The sequence below is a fragment of the Pristiophorus japonicus genome, chromosome 12, assembly GCF_044704955.1.
Source record: "Pristiophorus japonicus isolate sPriJap1 chromosome 12, sPriJap1.hap1, whole genome shotgun sequence".
NCBI classification, from domain to species: domain Eukaryota; kingdom Metazoa; phylum Chordata; class Chondrichthyes; family Pristiophoridae; genus Pristiophorus; species Pristiophorus japonicus.
In genome coordinates this window covers 206,509,111-206,527,437 of record NC_091988.1, presented here as the reverse complement: position 1 = coordinate 206,527,437, position 18,327 = coordinate 206,509,111, and the positions used below count along the sequence as shown (strand labels likewise).

Sequence of the window (18,327 nt, the reverse complement as noted above, 5' to 3'; positions counted from 1 at the left end):
GGGAGGTAATGGCAGTGAGGCAGTCCTGATACCGCCTGGAAAAAGTTTGCGCCCTCATCTGCAAAATTCGGCAAAAAATGAGGTTCCATCATTGGGGCACAAAAATCAGGTGTTTTACAAGGCAGTTGTTGTGCCCCAGCCGAAAATCACAGTCTTAAATAAGTCAGAATAATGTGCAGGACAAGGTTGTGCAGATGCCCTGATTTTTGTGGATTATGCTTGTAAATAGTTTTGTTGATTTAATGCATTTCATTGCTGTTCAGTGCCCTGCAACATAACGTTGTCCATTGTATGGTTTTCTTTTGGTGAGCGGAGTTTTTGTTACTTTGTTGCAATAAAATGTCTGTTTGATCCTTTGCCATTTGTGTCTTGTGTATCATTCCAACGTTCACCGGGGATGTGCCTTTATGGAGGCACATAGCGTGCCCAGTATTAGCTCCATCCCTCAGTTTCCTCCATTATGAGCTGGCGACGTGCGACTCTTAGTCAGGCAACATCTCCATGCTGCCTCCCCAGTGGATGGTGTGGCTATACAATGGGGGCCTCGCCTGGCTTCTCTTCATCGTCCTCCTCCTCCTGAGGTGGGCCTGCAATCCCCAGGGGCAATGCCTGGCCCCTCATGATGGCCAAGCTATGCAACATGCAGCACACCACAATGAACTCGGAAACCTGTTGATGGGAGTATTGAAGGCTGCCTCCTGAGCGATCCAAGCCTGTAGGAGCTGGCATATCTCTGTCAGCACTTTCTTTCGGAAGCGCAACCTTCACACACACTGCTCCTCAGAGAGCTGGAGGTCTGAGCGTTGGTGCCTGTAAACCCGTGGGGGGGTAAGCCCTCCTCCCCAGATGTCTTCGGCTTCTCCTTATCCGTGGCCCGACATGGGTAAGAGTCCTTCTTCTATCTTTAATGCCGCCCAGCAATAGCATGGAACATGATACGCTGGCGAACTAGTAATGCCCCCATTAAATTCTCTCATTGACCTTGTAAGGGCACTGTAATGGCAGATAAAACTGCCACTTTCAAGTTAGAGCATCAAGCAGTGCACAACCGTTGCAGTCAATGTGCCCTGCAATGTAGGATCCTCCTCCCTCCATTTAAACATGCCTCCAATACCACCTCCTGCACCCTGGGAACGCTTAGTTTTTCAGACGTTTCCTGGGGGGCGTATAATGGGGATTTAGGGCATAATTTTGCATCCGGGGCGCCAGCGGAGAGTTTCACAACGATTGACGTCATGATCTCAGTGAAACTAGAGGGTGGGGTGGTAAGCTTTTGCGCCGCCACAAACACCAAGCCGAATTTGCTGACCGGGCGATAAAAGCTCAACGCCTGCCGTTATGCCTAAAACACCCTTGAGTGCCCCTCTGGGGTGCTACGAGAGGCGCAAGGGAGCCGAAAATCCAGCCCCTTCGGAATTCTGCACCCTCTATACCTTTCACACTAATTCTATCCCAGTTAATATTCGGGTCGTTGAAGTCGCCTACTATTACTGCCCTATAATTTTTGCATTTCTCAGAAATTTACTCTTCTATCTCCTTCCGACTGTTTGGGAGTCTACAGTACACTCCCAGCAGCATGATCACGTCTTTTTTGATCTTTAATTCAACCCATATGGCCTCATTTGATGACCCCTCTAACATATCATCCCTCCTCACAGCTGTAATTGTTTCTTTAATCACTACTGCGACACCCCCTCCTTTTTTATCCCTCTCTCTATCCCGTCTGAAAACTCTGTAACCAGTAATGTTGAACTGCCATTTTTGCCCTTCTTTCAGCCGTGTCTCAGTAATAGCTATAATATCATACTCCCATTTGTCTATCTGTGCCTTCAGCTCATCTGCATTATTCCCTAGACTACTTGCATTGAGGTATATACCATTTAGCACTGCAAAACTCCCTTACTGCCCAGTGACTCAGGATCCAATGACTCAGAGTCCAATGACTCAGGGTCCAGTGACTCAGGATCCAGTGACTCAGGGTCAGGGTTCAGTGACTCAGGGTTCAGTAACTCAGGGTCCAGTGACTCGGGGTTCAGTGACTCAGGGTCAGAGTACAGTAACTCAGGGTCCAATGACTCAAGGTCCAATGACTCAGGGTTCAATGACTCAGGGTCAGAGTGCAGTGACTCAGGGTCCAATGACTCAGGGTCCAATGACTCAGGGTCAGAGTGCAGTGACTCAGGGTCCAATGACGGTCCAATGACTCAGGATTCAGTGACTCAGGGTCCAATGACTCAGGGTTCAGTAACTCAGGGTTCAGTGACTCAGGGTCCAATGACTCAGGGTTCAGTGACTCAGGATCCAGTGAATCAGAGTCCAATGACTCAGGGTTCAGTGATTCAGGGTCCAATGACTCAGGGTTCAGTGATTCAGGGTCCAATAACTCAGGGTTCAGTGATTCAGGGTCCAATGACTCAGGGTTCAGTGATTCGGGGTCCAATGACTCAGGGTCCAATGACTCAGGGTCCAGTGAATCAGAGTCCAGTGACTCAGGGTCCAATGACTCAGGGTCAGGGTCCAGTGACTCGGGGTCCAATGACTCAGGGTCCAGTGAATCAGGATCCAGTGACTCAGGGTTCAATGACTCAGGGTCAGAGTGCAGTGACTCATGTTCCAATGACTCAGGGTTCAGTGACTCAGGGTCCAATGACTCAGGCTCCAGTGACTCAGGCTCCAGTGACTCAGGGTCCAATGACTCAGGGTTCAGTGACTCAGGGTCCAATGACTCAGGGTTCAGTGACTCAGGGTCCAATGACTCAGGCTCCAGTGACTCAGGGTCCAATGACTCAGGGTCCAGTGACTCAGGGTCCAATGACTCAGGGTTCAGTGATTCAGGGTCCAATGACTCAGGGTCCAATGACTCAGGGTCCAGTGAATCAGAGTCCAGTGACTTAGGGTCCAGTGACTCAGGGTCAGGGTCCAGTGACTCAGGGTCCAATGACTCAGGGTCCAGTGAATCAGGATCCAGTGACTCAGGGTCAGAGTGCAATGACTCATTTTCCAATGACTCAGGGTTCAGTGACTCAGGGTCCAATGACTCAGGCTCCAGTGACTCAGGCTCCAGTGACTCAGGGTCCAATGACTCAGGGTTCAGTGACTCAGGGTCCAATGACTCAGGGTTCAGTGACTCAGGGTCCAATGACTCAGGCTCCAGTGACTCAGGGTCCAATGACTCAGGGTTCAGTGATTCAGGGTCCAATGACTCAGGGTCCAGTGAATCAGGATCCAGTGACTCAGGGTTCAGTGACTCAGGGTCAGAGTGCAGTGACTCATGTTCCAATGACTCAGGGTTCAGTGACTCAGGGTCCAATGACTCAGGCTCCAGTGACTCAGGCTCCAGTGACTCAGGGTCCAATGACTCAGGGTTCAGTGACTCAGGGTCCAATGACTCAGGGTTCAGTAATTCAGGGTCCAATGACTCAGGCTCCAGTGACTCAGGGTTCAATGACTCAGGGTCCAGTGAATCAGGATCCAGTGACTCAGGGTTCAGTGACTCAGGGTCAGAGTGCAGTGACTCATGTTCCAATGACTCAGGGTTCAGTGACTCAGGGTCCAATGACTCAGGCTCCAGTGACTCAGGCTCCAGTGACTCAGGGTCCAATGACTCAGGGTTCAGTGACTCAGGGTCCAATGACTCAGGGTTCAGTGACTCAGGGTCCAGTGACTCAGGGTCCAATGACTCAGGGTCCAGTGACTCAGGATTCAGTGACTCAGGGTCAGGGTCCAATGACTCAGGGTTCAGTGAGTCAGGGTTCAATGACTCAGGGCCTAATGACTCAGGGTTCAGTGACTCAGGGTCCGACTCAGGGTCCAGTGACTCAGGGCCCAGTGCCCGACTCAGGGTCCAGTAACTCAGGGCCCAGTGACTCAGGGTCCAGTGACTCAGGGTCCAGTGACTCAGGGTCCAGTGATTCAGGGTCCAATGACTCAGGGTCAGACTGCAGTGACTCAGGGTCCAGTGATGCAGGGTCCAGTGACTCAGGGTCCAGTGACTCAGGGTCCAATGAGTCCAATGACTCAGGGTCAAGTGACAGATCCACCTCCAGTTCTGATCATTTTCTCAGAGCAAGCTTGTATTCCCGTTATGGGAACTTGTTTAATGTTCACAACTAAAATAGTTGTATTCCCGTTATCGTTAACATTTGAGTAGTAACGTCACCATATCTTTATCCTCCACAATGACACACCCTTCTCTGAGTGCTCCTACCCCCTCTCTAACTATTCTTTGGTTATAAAAACGAAAGCAAAATGTGGATGCTGGAAATCTGAAATAGAAACAGAAAATGCTGGAAATATTCAGCAGATCAGGCAGCATCTGTGATTAGAGAAAAAGAGTTAATGTTTCAGGTTGATGATCTTTCGTCAGAACTGAAAAAAATTAGAGATATAACAGATTTTAGGCAAGTGCAGGAGCAGGGAAAGGGGGAGGGGAGGCAAGAGCAAAAGGGAAGGTCTGTGATAGGGTGGAAGGCAAAAGAGATTTAATGTCAAAAGGGATGATGGTACAAAGCAAAAGGAGACTCCTAGCCTCCACCCTATCACAGACTTTTTGTCTGCAGATCTCCCCTTCCATCTCATCTCCAGTTTTCGGCCTGTAATGCACGCCCAGCATTGTACCATTTCTCAACTCTATCCATATGGTTTCTGTCTCAATGTAATCCCCTCGGAAAAGGAAAATTCAGAACCTTAAAAAATGGAGAAACCTGGATTACAGCCAATCCCGCATGTCAGGACATCATGGAGCTTGAAAGGTCTGGAGTATGAGATTGGTTGGTGGACAATGTGAATGAGCAAGTATTTCATGGCAGCCAAGAACCAGTGGAGGGTCACAAGGTTCAGTGTTGGGGTCACTGTTGTTTATAATTTTTATAAATTATTTAGAGGAAGGAATTATGTCCAAAGTGTCCAAAGATTTGGAACAACGGAGAGCTAACTTGGGTTTTTAAAGCCTGTAGGCTGTTTGAGGACGGGAGACTGAACGAAGTGAGAGGTTCCAGTGGTTTATGTTGGAGCAGGAGACTTGATTGGAAAAGAGGGAGGATGTGGGGACAGACCCAGAGCCAGACTAGAGGAGATTAGAAGGAACAAAAGAGGAAGTTCAGAGGAGCATCATCATCATAGGAAGTCCCTCAGAATCGAGGCAGACTTGCTTCCACTCTTAGCATGAGTTCTCAGGTGACTATACAGTCCAATACGAGAACCACAGTCTCTGCCACAGGTGGGACAGATAGTCGTTGAAGGAAAGGGTGGGCAGGGAGCCTGGTTTGTTGCACGATCCTTCCGCTGCCTGCGCTTGATTTCTACATGCTCTCGGCTACGAGACTCGAGGAACTCAGCGCCCTCCCGGATGCACTTCCTCCACTGGCGGTTTTTGGCCAGGTGTCAGTGGGGATGTCGCACTTTATCAGGGAGGCTTTGAGGGTATCCTTGTTTCCGCTGCCCACCTTTGGCTCGTTTGCCGTGGACGAGTTCCGAGTAGAGCGCTTCCTTTGGGAGTCTCGTGTCTGGCATGCGAACTATGTGGCCTGCCCAGCGGAGCTGATCAAGTGTGGTCAGTGCTTCAATGCTGGGGATGTTGGCCTGGACGAGGACGCTAATGTTGGTGCATCTGTTCTCCCAGGGGATTTGTAGGATCTTGCAGAGACATCGTTGGTGGTATTTCTCCAGTGACTTGAGGCATTTACTGATTAGATGGTCCACGTCTCTATGCCATACAGGAGGGCAGGTATTACTACAGCCCTGTAGACTATGAGCTTGGTGACAGTTTTGAGGGCCTGGTCTTCAAACACTCTTTTCCTCAGGCGGCCGAAGGCTGCACTGGCGGCGATGTTGGATCTTGATGTCAATGCCTGCTCTTGTTGATAGGAGGCTCCCGAGATAAGGGAAGTGGTCCACGTTATCCAGGGCCGCGCCGCAGATCTTGATGTCTGGGGGCGCAGTGCTGTGCAGTGAGGACAGACTGGTGGAGGACCTTTGTCTTACTGATGTTTAGCGTAAGGCCCATGCTTTCGTACGCCTCGGTAAATACGTCGACTATGTCCTGGAGTTCAGCCTGTGTGTGTGCATAGACGCAGGTGTCATTTGCGTACTGTAGCTCGACGACAGAGGTTGGAGTGGTCTTGGACCTGGCCTGGGGACGGCGAAGGTTGAACAGCTTCCCACTGGTTCTGTAGTTTAGTTCCACTCCAGCGGGGAGCTTGTCAACTGTGAGGTGGAGCATGGCAGCGAGCAAGATTGAGAAGAGGGTTGGGGCGATGACGCAGCCCTGCTTGACCCCGGTCCGGATGTGGATTGGGTCCGTGCTGGATCTGTTGGTAAGGATCATGGCCTGCATGTCTTCGTGGAGCAGGCAGAGGATGGTGATGTACTTTTTGGGGCATCCGAACTGGAGGAAGACGCTCCATAGACCCTCACGGTTGACAGTGTCAAAGGCCTTTGTAAGGTCAAAGAAGGCCATGTATAAGGGCTGGTGCTGCTCCCTGCATTTTTCCTGCAGCTGTCACGCTGCAAAAATCATGTCCGTTGTGCCCATATAGGACGAAATCTGCACTGCGACTCCGGGAGGAGCTCCTCGGCCACGGGGAGAAGTCGGTTGAGGAGGACTCTAGCGACGACTTTCCTAGTTTCTGATAGCAGGGAGATTCCTCTATAGTTGCCGATGTCGGACTTGTCCCCTTTTTTTAAAGATGGTCACGATCACTGCATCCCTAAGATCTCTCGGCATGCTCTCCTCCCTCCAGATGAGAGATGAGGTCATGTATTCGCGCTAGCAGTGCCTCTTCACCATACTTCAGTTCCTCAGCAGGGATTTCATCCGCTCCCGTAGCCTTGTTGTTTTTTAGCTGTCTTATTGCTTTTTCTACCTCGTGCAGTGTTGGCGTTTTACTGAGGTGTTCCGACAGAGCGACAAATACAAGGCATCGTGGCAACACTCTCGTTCCAAATGTCATCGACCGAGCCAGGGATCGCAAGGATGTGTGCATCACCCGTGCCATGACAGCAGCTGATGACTGCTGGACGGACCACCGCCTAATCCAATCCATCATTGACATCAACATAGCCCCAAAGCGAAGGGGGCAGCAGAAGCAGTGTCGCAAAAAAGTCAATGCCGGGGCACTTAAGGACCCAGCTAAGAGAACCCTTTACAGTCAGCGCTTCATAGCTAATCTGGCATGCCTTGATGATCCTGAGACGCAGAATGCTCACAGCACTTGGTCTGCCCTCCAGGCCTCCATAACCAGTGCCTGCAAAGAGACACTCGATCACTCAACCAGGAAACACCAGGATTGGTTTGATGAGAATGATCAGGAGATTCAAGAGCTAATAGATTGCAAGCGCAGGGCATTTCTGAGCCTTAAACAACAACCCATCTCGGGAGCAGCAAAGCAGCATTACAGACGGCTAAAGGCTAAGGTCCAACAAAAAACCCTGGACCTAAAGAACAGGTGATGGATGGAGAAAGCACAGAAGATACAGCAGCTGGCCGACAGCCATGATGTGTGAGGATTCTTCATCGCAGTCAAGGCCACCTACGGTCCAAACACCCAAGGCCCCACCCCGCTGCTGGCCAAGAAAGGGGAAACACTCATCAAGGACACCGAGGCAGTCAGGGCCCACTGGAAGGAGCGCTTCGAAGATCTCCTCAATCAAGACTCTGCCTTTGACTCGAGTGTTCTCGACTCCATTCCGCAGCATGCTACCCGCCATTATCTGAGAGGAGCACAGACCAAAGTGCTATCCAGTGACCTGTCACAAAACTGCATCTGCTCCCTCCCCTTTATACCAGGATCCTACCCTTTATATCCGATTCCTGCCCCTTTATATCTGGTCTCTGTCCCGTTATATCCGATCCCTGCCACCTTCACATCACCCTGTGATTTCCGCTGCTCCCAGCAAGGCTCAGCATTGCCGTGTTGATGAGGCAGGAGATGCATTCCATGAGCACCCTGAGAAATTGGATCATCAGATCGAAGAGTCTGGGGGTTGGGGGGTTAGGTAGCAAGGCCAAGGCTGCCAAACAGGTAAGTTTTTGCCTCCAACAGAAGCCAGTGTCCCAGTACCCAATTCTCCAGTTCCCAATGCCCAATTCCTTGTTCCAAGTGACAAGTTCCCAATGCCCCAGTGCAGTGCCCAATTCCCAGTGCCCTAATTCCCAATGCCCCAGTGCACAGTGCCCAATTCCCAGTGCCCTAGTTCCCAATGCCCCAGTGCACAGTGCCCAATTCCCAGTGCCCTAGTTCCCAATGCCCCAGTTCCCAATGCCCCAGACTGGATCATTACTCCTGACTCCACCCTCTGGTCCCGGTGCAAGGTCTGAGCGGGACGTGGCGACTGGTCCTGTTAATGGCCCCGTCACCAAACTCTGGCCGAGCTCCGTCTGGACAAATGAAGACACCCGCTGCATTGGGTTCAGAAAGAAAGACTTGCAATTATATGCATTTGGGTCAGAGAAAGGACTTACGGGCACTGAATCTCTTTTCTACAGTACTACAATCACTGACCACTCATTCATGCACATCAAATTTCAATATTTTATTTGAAAGCCATATGACCCGTCCCTCACCCTGCCAGACTTTCTCAATTCAGCTTTTCTGGAAATAAAGACCCGCTGGAGAGGCGATGGAACAAATTCAGTGTCATCAGATTTCAAAATCTTCGTAAGTAAAGTGAATCTTCGCAATATTTTCCCTCAAACAGCTCTTTATTGGATCAGTTCAAACAAAATCTACCAGTGGCACAATATTTGAAGAGGAAATAGCTAAGGACGTGGGAATCGGAAATATAAAGTGCGGAAAATACACAACAGTGGGCTGGACTTGTGATAGAGTCCAGGTTGGTTAATACTCCGACTGTAATCATTCATCGGATGCAGGCAGGACCATAGAATGATACAGCGCAGGAGGCCACTCGGCCCATCGAGCATGTGCCGGCTCTTCGAAAGAGCGATCCAAATAGTCCCACTCCCCTGCTCTTTCCCCATAGCCCAGCAATTTTTATCCTTTTCAAGTATTTATCCAATTCCCTTTTGAAAGTTGCTATTGAAACTACTTCCACCCCCCTTTCAGGCAGCTTTGTGGCTTCTGTTTTCTGGCTTGGATTTCTAGCGTTTACAGTCTGTGTTTCTCTCACTGAGTGACCTGCATTTCCAGCATTTTGAATTTAATTTAGTAACAAAATGAATGTAAACTATTCCCAATTTAGGGTCTGTGTTATGTGGGTGTCAGAACCCCTTCAGCACCTGGTCCTTGAGAGTAATCCTACTGTGAGGATGCCAGGATGTTCGATCATTAACTGCTCCGATCCTGTTCTCACCCGATGTTTACTGTGCATAAAGCATCACTGGGTGGTGATGATCAGGGGGCCCTGGGCCCCGTCTCCTGAGTTTATCAGGAGGAGGGAGGGGTTTCGTTAGATGCATCAGGGCAGAGTGGAGAAGGCAGGTTTGCTGAGTAAATGCAAAGCTCAGTCCCGGAAGTGTGTAGGGTAACGGCAGGGAAACAGACGAGGCAGAGTGAGAGGGATAGAGGGAGATAGACAGAGAGAAAGGAGGGAGACGGACAGGCAATGTGAGTCCCAGAGACTGCCAGACAGTCTCGCTTTAAGACGGGAGCTTGCGCAGAGCCGGGCAGCGATTGGCGGCGGAGACACGGACTCTGCAGAGAAATCAAAGGGAGAAGGAGAGGAGCTGGAACCGGGAGCAGAGCTCGAGCGAGCCCGGGGTGATGGCGGGGGCCGGAGCCGGGGACCCGAGGAGGAGAGGGAGAGCCGTCCTGTCCTGGAGAACCTGCTACCTGCAGGCGGTGCTTTGGCTGCTCTCGGTGTGTGGAGAAGAAAGGACCTTCATCGTGGAGGTAGGCGGCGGGGGGGAGCCCGGTCCCGATCCCGATCCCGAACCGCAACCCCCCCGGTCCTGGCCCGAGGTGGACAATACATTGGCGGGGGGCCGTGCAATCTGCCCGCTCCACCGGCACCGCTTCATCTCAGAGCGGAGCTTTGTGCGATGGCGGAGCTGGGTTACAAGAGATCTGTTATTGAGGGTTTGCAGCATTTGCTGGGCTCGGGGTTGGGCTGGGCTGGGTTGAATTGAGCTGGGCTGGGTTGAGTTGAGAGCTGGGCTGGGTTGAGGGTTGAGTTGAGAGCTGGGCTGGGTTGATAGTTGAGTTGAGAGTTAGGCTGGGTGGAGAGCTGATCTGGGTTGAGGGTTGGGCTAGGCTGGGTTGGGTTGGGTTGAGAGCTGGGCTAGGTTGAGGGTTGAGTTGAGAGCTGGACTGGGTTGAGGGTTGAGTTGAGAGCTGGGCTGGGTTGATAGTTGAGTTGAGAGTTAGGCTGGGTGGAGAGCTGATCTGGGTTGAGGGTTGGGCTAGGCTAGGTTGAGGGTTGAGTTGAGAGCTTGGCTGGGTTGAGGGTTGGGCTAGGCTGGGTTGAGTTGAGATCGGGGCTGAGTTGAGAGCTAGGCTGGGTTGAGGGTTGAGTTGAGAGCTTGGCTGGGTTGAGGGTTGGCTGAGCTGGGTTGGTTTGAGAGCTGAGCTGAGCTGGGTTGAGGGCTGAGTTGAGAGCTGGGCTGAGTTGAAAGCTGGGCTGGGGTGAGGGTTGAATTGAGAGCTAGGCTGGGTTGAGGGTTGAGTTGAGAGCTGGGCTGGGTTGAGCTGGATTCCCTTGGGTGGTTTGTAGCCTGTGCTAGGAGGGTCGGTGACTGAGCCCGGGATGTTATGGGCTTTGTGTCTGTGTTGTGCAGATTACTGGGATGAGCGACTCTCTCCTGCTGCCTGGGCCCGCCTGATGTGCTGCAGTTTTACATCCAGATAAATTGCAGATGTTTCTCCCCTCCCAATAAAATACATCTAGGAACCGGACTATAAATAGCAGAGTGGGCGAGAGCCGGGGACGGGGGCTTGTTCTGTCTCGAGATGATTTTACAAATAATTTTGATGCTATTTTAATAAACCGAATTTATCGGAGGTTGTTCAATGTGGCGGTTGTGTGAATGAAAGGCAGAGGCGGCGGAGTGTGCGAGCTGATTGCAGAATCAGGACACGATTCCCGGTGTGTTCCTGAGCGTAGACTGCGCCCGGCTCCCGTCACAACCGCCCGCCCCAGCTGTTGTTTTGTTCCATTGAACCCGATCGCTGCTTAATGCAATGGATTCCGTCCATTTAGACACTGTGCACTGACCCAGATATGTACTGTAGATGGATCTGAAATGGTTAGCAAGGTGATGTATGAGTAATTTCCTATATTGTGTGTCCCTTGTTTTACAATGGCTGCACGTTACTGTTTATAACATCTCGGGAGTGCAACCTCTGGGATCAATCCACAGCGGGGCCTCCAGCTGCCAACAGCACAGTCTCTTTCTCTGTCTGTAATGATGTGTGTTTATATTAATTCCAATTCATGCGTCTGGCAGTCTGAGTCAGGATAGTTCTGAGAGAAAGTATGTTGTCATCCTGAAGTAGTCCCAGTGACCGATTGATGAGAGTGTCCTTGTGGAGAATGCAACCTACCCAAGGTGACCTCTTCACTTGAACCACATTTGACCTTGGTACTTTTATAAAACACTAACACCTACAATGTTGGAATGGATGGTTAGTGACTGAGATGTATTGAAAATCAGCTGTAATCTGTAGTTCCCTTGATAGCTCAGGAAAGTGTGGGGCTGACCACCCAACTAGCCATGGTCACAGGTCAAACCCTGGTCAGGGCAGTTGGAGATCTCAGCCAGGATTAACCCTGCGAGCTGCAAGTCAGTGTCCTGAGTTTGCATGCAGAAACAATCTATTTTCCCGCTCCTGATTGGGAACAAGGTTCACCAAACTGATTTCCCTGGATGACAGGATTGTCCTATGAGGAGCGATTGAGTAGATTAGCACTATATTCCATAGTGTTTAGAACAATGAGAGGTATCTCATTGAAACATTAAAAATTCTTAAAGGGTTTGATAGCGTAGATGCTGAGAGGTTATTTCCCCCGACTGGAGAGTCTAGAACTAGGGAGCACAGTCCTACAATAATGGGTCAGCCATTTCAGACTGAAATGAGGAAAAAAAATTTGGTTGTGAATTTTTGGAATTCTCTACCCCAGACAGCTTTGGATGTTCAGTCGTTAAGCACATTCAAGGCAGATTGTTGATTTTTGGATACTAAGGGAATTAAGGGATGTGGCGATTCGGCAGGAAGGTGGAGTTGAGGTGGAAGATCAGCCATGATTTTATTGAATGGCGGAGCAGGCTTGAAAAGCGTATGGCCTTCTCCTAATTTTTCTGTATGTTTTTCAGTGACTATGTTGATAATAACAGAAAGTTGCGGGAATACTCAGCAGGTCAGGCAGCATCTGTCATTAGGACTGGAAAAATTAGAGATATAACAGATTTTAAGCATTTGCAGGGGCAGGAAAAGGGGGAGGGGAGGAAAGAACGAAAGGAAAGGCAGGAGTGAGTAAATGACAAAAGGTATGATTGTACAAAGCAAAAGAAGATGGTAATGGAACAGGTAAAGAAACAAAAGCTGGGTCTGGAAGAGGTGTAAATGGGCATAGCAGAATCATCAACAGTTGCCATCTGAAAAAATGGGGCCAGAAATTATGATCTGTAATTGTTGAACTCGATGTTGAGTCCAGAAGGCTGTAAAGTGCCTAATCGAAAGGTGATGTGCTGTCCATTGAGCTTCGTTGGAACAGTGCAAGAGGCTGAAGACTGAAAGGGCAGAGTGGGTGTGGAGCAGAGAATTAAAGTGACAGGGGACCAGAAGCTCAGGGGTCACGGTGATAGAGTGAACGGAGGTGTTCTGCAAAGAGGTCACCCAATTTGTGTTTGGTCTCCCCAATATAGAGGAGACTGTATAGAGAGCAGCAAATCTACTAAACTGCAAGTAGTACAGGTAAATCTCTGTTTCACCTGAAAGGAGTGTTTGATGCCCTGTTGGTGGTAAAGGAGGAGATAAAAGGGCAGGTGTTGCATCTGCACGCTTGCATGGGAAGGTGCCGTGGGAAGGGGAGGAAGGCGGGTGAGATGGAGGGGGGGGGGAGGAGATGGTGGTGATTAAGGAGTGGATCAGGGTGTCTCAGAGGGAACGGTCCCTTTATTTCAGATTTCCAGTATTCCCAGTATTTTGCTTTTGTATAAGTGTTTGTCGATGTTGGATTAGAATAGGAATGAACCCGAGGATCCAGCAGCTTCTGGTAATCAAAGTCTAGCCTCACACATGAAGAATGACCACCCAGACAATGCCATAAGCCAATGGAATCACAACCCAGCAGCATCAGTACCATAACCCCAACTCCCTATAAACCCAGCAGCATCAGTACCATAACCCCTGACACCATATAAGAGGTTTAACATAACTTCCTTGCTTTTGTACTCAATTCCTCTATTTATAAAGCCAAGGATTCCATGCATTTTTAACAGCTTTTTCAACTTGTCCTGGCACCCTCAAAGACTTGTGTACAAGTGTAATGTAGCCAAGTTTGCTGATGACACAAAGATGGGTGGGAAAGCAAATTGTGAGGAGGACACACAAAGCGATATAGACAGGCTAAATTAGTGGGCAAAAATTTGGCAGATAGAGTATAATGTGGGAAAACGTGAGGTTATCCACTTTGGCAGAAAAAATAGAAACGCAAATTATAATTTAAATGGAGAAAAATTGCAAAATGCTGCAGTACAGAGTGACCTGGGCGTCCTTGTGCATGAAACACAAAAAGTGAGTATGCAGGTACAGCAAGTAATCAGGAAGGCAAATGGACTGTTGGCCTTTATTGCAAGGGGGAATGGAGTATAAAAGCAGAGAAGTCCTGCTACAACTGTACAGGGTATTGGTGAGGCCACACTTAGAGTACTGCGTACAGTTTTGGTCTCCGTATTTAAGGAAGGATATACTTGCATTGGAAACTGTCCAGAGATGGTTCACTAGGTTGATTCCGGAGACTTATGAAGCTAGGTTAAGCCTGTACTCATTGAAGTTCAGAAGAATGAGAGGTGATCTTATCGAAACATATAAGATAATAAGGGGGCTAGACAAGGTGGATGCAGAGAGGATATTTCCAGTCATAGGGGAAACTAAAACTAAGGGACAGAGTCCGAGAATAAGGGGCCGCCCATTTAAAACTGAGATGAGGAGGGATTTCTTCTGAGGGTTGTAAATCTATGGAATTCTCTGCCCGAGAGAGCTGTGGAGGCTGGGTCATTGAGTTGATTTAAGGCGGAGATAGACAGATTTTTGAGCAATAAGGAAATAAAGATATTGGGTTCCTAACACAGATGAGACTGCACACAGGGAGGTTAAAGTAACAGTGATCTCAGTCTTTATTAAGACACTCCAGAGTGAGGAACAGGCCTTAGGGGCTGGCTTATATACAGTGCTCCCAAGGGATGCTGGGATCCTTTGGGACTTCAGGGGATGAGCTCCCTGGTGGCGGAACATGGGAGTGCATGCTTTACAGATACACATCATTCCCCCCGGCAAAGTCAAAGTGAAAACTATTTACAAGGTGAGGCGATCGGGAGCCTTTCTTTCCCTGGTGGATCGCCTCGGTACAAATGTCTGTTCTGGTGTGTTGGCTGTGCCCTTGCTGGGCTGGCGTGTTGTTGGCCCTGCAGGGCTGCTGGGTGAGCCTGGCCTTGCTGGGCTGTTGGGCGTGATGGGTTCGATTTCCTGGTCCGGGGTGGTGTCGTTGATCCTTTGGGTGTGTGTTGTGGGCTCGAAAAAGGTGGTGTCTGCTGTGGGTTGTTCAGGGCAGTCTATGAATCGCAGCCTCGTTTGGTCCAGGTGCTTTCTGCAAATTTGTCCATTGTCTAGTTTGACTACAAACACCTTACTCCCTTCTTTAGCTATCACCGTGCCCGCGATCCACTTGGGATCATGTCCATCGTTTAGCACATACACAGGGTCATTCACATCAATTTCCCGTGACAACCATAGTTTACATTTTGTTGCTGCCGCCTGCTCTCTAGCTGATCATGCAGGTTGGGGTGAACCAGCAAGAGTCTGGTTTTAAGTGTCCTTTTCATGAGTAGCTCAGCCGGGGGCACCTCGTGAGCAAGTGGGGTCTCGTGCGGTAGCTGAGCAGTACTCGGGACAGGCAGGATTGGAGTGAGCCTTCTGTGACTCGTTTAAGGCTCTGTTTGATGGTTTGTACTGCCCGCTCTGCCTGCTCATTGGAGGCTGGTTTAAACGGGACCGAGGTGACATGTTTCATCCCATTGCGGGTCATGAATTCTTTAAATTTGGCACTGGTGAAACATGGCCCGTTGTCACTGACCAGTATGTCAGGCAGGCCGTGTCAAACATGGCCCTCAGGCTTTCAATGGTGGCGGTGGCGGTGCTTCACGACATTATTTCACATTCAATCTATTTTGAAAAAGCATCCACCACCACCAGGAACGTTTTACCGAGAAACGGGCCCGCATAGTCGACATGGATCCTTGACCATGATCTGGAGGGCCAGGATCACAAACTTAGTTGTGCCTCTCTGGGCGCGTTGCTCAACTGAGCACACACGCTGCATTGCCGTACACAGTACTCTAAGTCGGAGTCAATACCGGGCCACCACACGTGGGATCTGGCTATCGCTTTCATCATTACTGTACCGGGGTGCGTGCTGTGGAGATCTGAGATGAATGTCTCCCTGCCCTTTTTTGGTAGCACTACGCGGTTACCCCACAACAGCCAGTCTGTCTGAATGGACAGCTCGTCCTTTCGCTGCTGGAACGGCTTGATTAGCTCTCGCATTTCAACGGGGATGCTGGTCCAGCTCCCATGCAGTACACAGTTTTTTACTAGGGACAGCAGAGGATCTTGGCTAGTCCAAGTCCTAATCTGGTGGGCCGTGACAGGCGATTTATCATTTTCAAACGCTTCCATGACCATCAACAAGTCTGGGGGCTGCGCCACCATCAACAAGATTGCAGGCTGCGCCATTTCCACCCCCATGGTGGGCAATGGTAGCCGACTGAGAGCATCCAAACAGTTCTCGGTGCCTGGCCTGTGGCGGATGGTATAGTTATATGCCGATAGCGCGAGTGCCCACCATTGTATGCCGGCTGAGGCATTAGTATTTATCCCCTTGTTTTCAGCGAACAGGGATATGAGGGGCTTGTGATCGGTTTCCAGCTCAAATTTGAGGCCAAACAGGTACTGATGCATTTTCTTTACCCCGAACACACATGCTAATGCCTCTTTCTCAATCATGCTGTAGGCCCTCTCGGCCTTATACGAGCTCCTGGAGGCATAGGCGACAGGTTGCAACGTTAGCTTGTTGTAATACACACCCGGCTCTGTACGACGACACGTCACATGCTAGCACAAGTCTTTTACACAGGTTATACAGTACAAGCAGCTTGTTGGAGCATAAAATGTCTCTGGCTTTCTCAAAAACAATTACTTGTTTTTTTCCTCATACCCAGTTCTCACCTTTGCGCAATAACACATGTAGGGGCTCTAAGAGGGTGTTTAACCCTGGTAGGAGGTTACCAAAATAGTTGGAGTCTCAGGAATGACTGCAGCTCCGTGACGTTCTGCGGGCTGGGCATGTTCCTGATAGCCTCTATCTTGGTGTCTGTGGGCCGAATGCCATCCGCCGCGCTCTTTCTCCCCAAAAACTCCACTCCGGTTGCCATGAAGACGCATTTCGACCTCTTCAGCCGCAGCCCTACGCGATCCAATCGCTGGAGCACCTCCTCCAGGTTTTGTTAGGTGCTCGACGGTGTCCCTACCCGTGACCAATATATCGTCCTGAAAAACCACCGTGCGTGGTACCGACTTGAGTAGGCTCTCCATGTTTCTCTGGAAGATCGCTACAGCCGACCGAATTCCAAACGGGCATCTATTGTAGATGAACAGTCCCTTCTGCGTATTGATGCAGGTGAGGCCCTTCGAAGACTCCTCCAGCTCCTGCGTCATGTCGGCCGAAGTCAGGTCGAGCTTGGTGAATGTCTTGCCTCCTGCCAGCGTCGCAAAGAGGTCGTCTGCCTTAGGTAGCGGTTATTAGTCCTGTAGCGAGGAACGATTAATAGTTACTTTATAATCGCCGCAAATCCTCACCGTGCCATCACTTTTGAGTACTGGAACAATCGGGCTGGCCCACTTGCTGAATTCCACTGGGGAGATGATGCCCTCACGTTGCAGCCTGTCCAGCTCGATTTCCACTCTCTCCCTCATCATGCGAGGTACCGCTCGCGCCTTGTGGTGAATGGGTCATCTCTCTCGGACCAAGTAGATCCGCAACTTCACCCCGTAAAAGTTTCCAATGCCTGGCTCAAAAAGGGACGGAAATTTGTTCAGAACCTGGGTACGTGAGGCCTCATCGACATGTGATAGCGCTCGGATGTCATCCCAGTTCCAGCGGATTTTGCCCAGCCAGCTCCTTCCAAGCAGTGTGGGGCCATCGTCCGGGACAATCTAGAGTGGCAGTTCGTGCACCGTGCCCTCGTAGGTGACCTTGACCATGGCACTGCCCAGGACAGTGATAAGCTCTTTGGCGTACGTTCAGTTTCGTGTGCATGGGGCTCAGGGCTGGTCTGAGTGCCTTGTTGCACCACAGTCTCTCAAACATCTTTTTACTCATGATGGATTGGCTAGTGCCAGTGTCCAGTTCCATGGCTACGGGTAAGCCATTCAATTTTACATTTAGCATTATAGGTGGACATTTCGTCGAAAATGTGTGCACCCCATGTACTTCAGCATCTGCCTCCTCTCTCTGAGGCTCGAAATTGCTTTGATCCACCATGGACCGATCTTCCTCTGCCACGTGGTGGTTAGCAGGTTTTGCAGAGCTTGCAGCTCGTCTCTTGCAAATATACCCTTTGAAGCGGCATGAATAGTCTGAATGGAAGCCTCCACAATGCCAACAAGGTGTGAATTGCCTTGCATTCATCCTTTGTTGGGGACTCTGAGTCATCTGGGTCACCTGAGGCCTGCTGGCAGTTGCAGACTCGTGGTTTCTGCCCTATACATTTCTGCTCGCAAACACAGTTCCAGTTAATTTATGAACATTGCTAGCACTTGTGTGCTGAGAGATTTGTTTGGTGTTATCACTGGTGGACATAAACGTCTGTGCTATCGCAATGGCCTTACTGAGGGTCGGTGTCTCTGCAGTCAAAAGTTTTCGTAGGATGGTCTTGTGGCCAATGCCCAGTACAAAAAAGTCTGAGCATTTGCCCCAGGTAGTCATCAAACTCACATTGTCCTGCAAGTCGTCTTAGCTCGGCAACATAGCTCGCCACTTCCTGACCTTCAGACCGCTGGCACGTGTAGAACTGATACCTCGTCATCAGCACGCTCTCCCTCGGGTTAAGATGCTCCCGAACTAGTGTAAACAGCTCCTCATATGACTTAT

The 18,327-nt window shown here is 50.0% G+C and overlaps 1 protein-coding gene across 2 annotated transcripts in view; it reads left to right on the top strand.

Moving 5' to 3' along the window:
* The first annotated feature begins 9,666 nt into the window (after positions 1-9,666).
* Positions 9,667-18,327, top strand: part of mmp24 (matrix metallopeptidase 24) — a 188,564-nt gene continuing 179,903 nt past the window's right edge. For both annotated transcript variants that reach the window (XM_070896501.1, XM_070896500.1), the window contains exon 1: positions 9,667-9,851. In XM_070896501.1, coding sequence (XP_070752602.1) covers positions 9,723-9,851 — 129 coding nt within the window. In that variant the 5' untranslated portion in view covers positions 9,667-9,722. The remainder of the gene's footprint in view (positions 9,852-18,327) is intronic.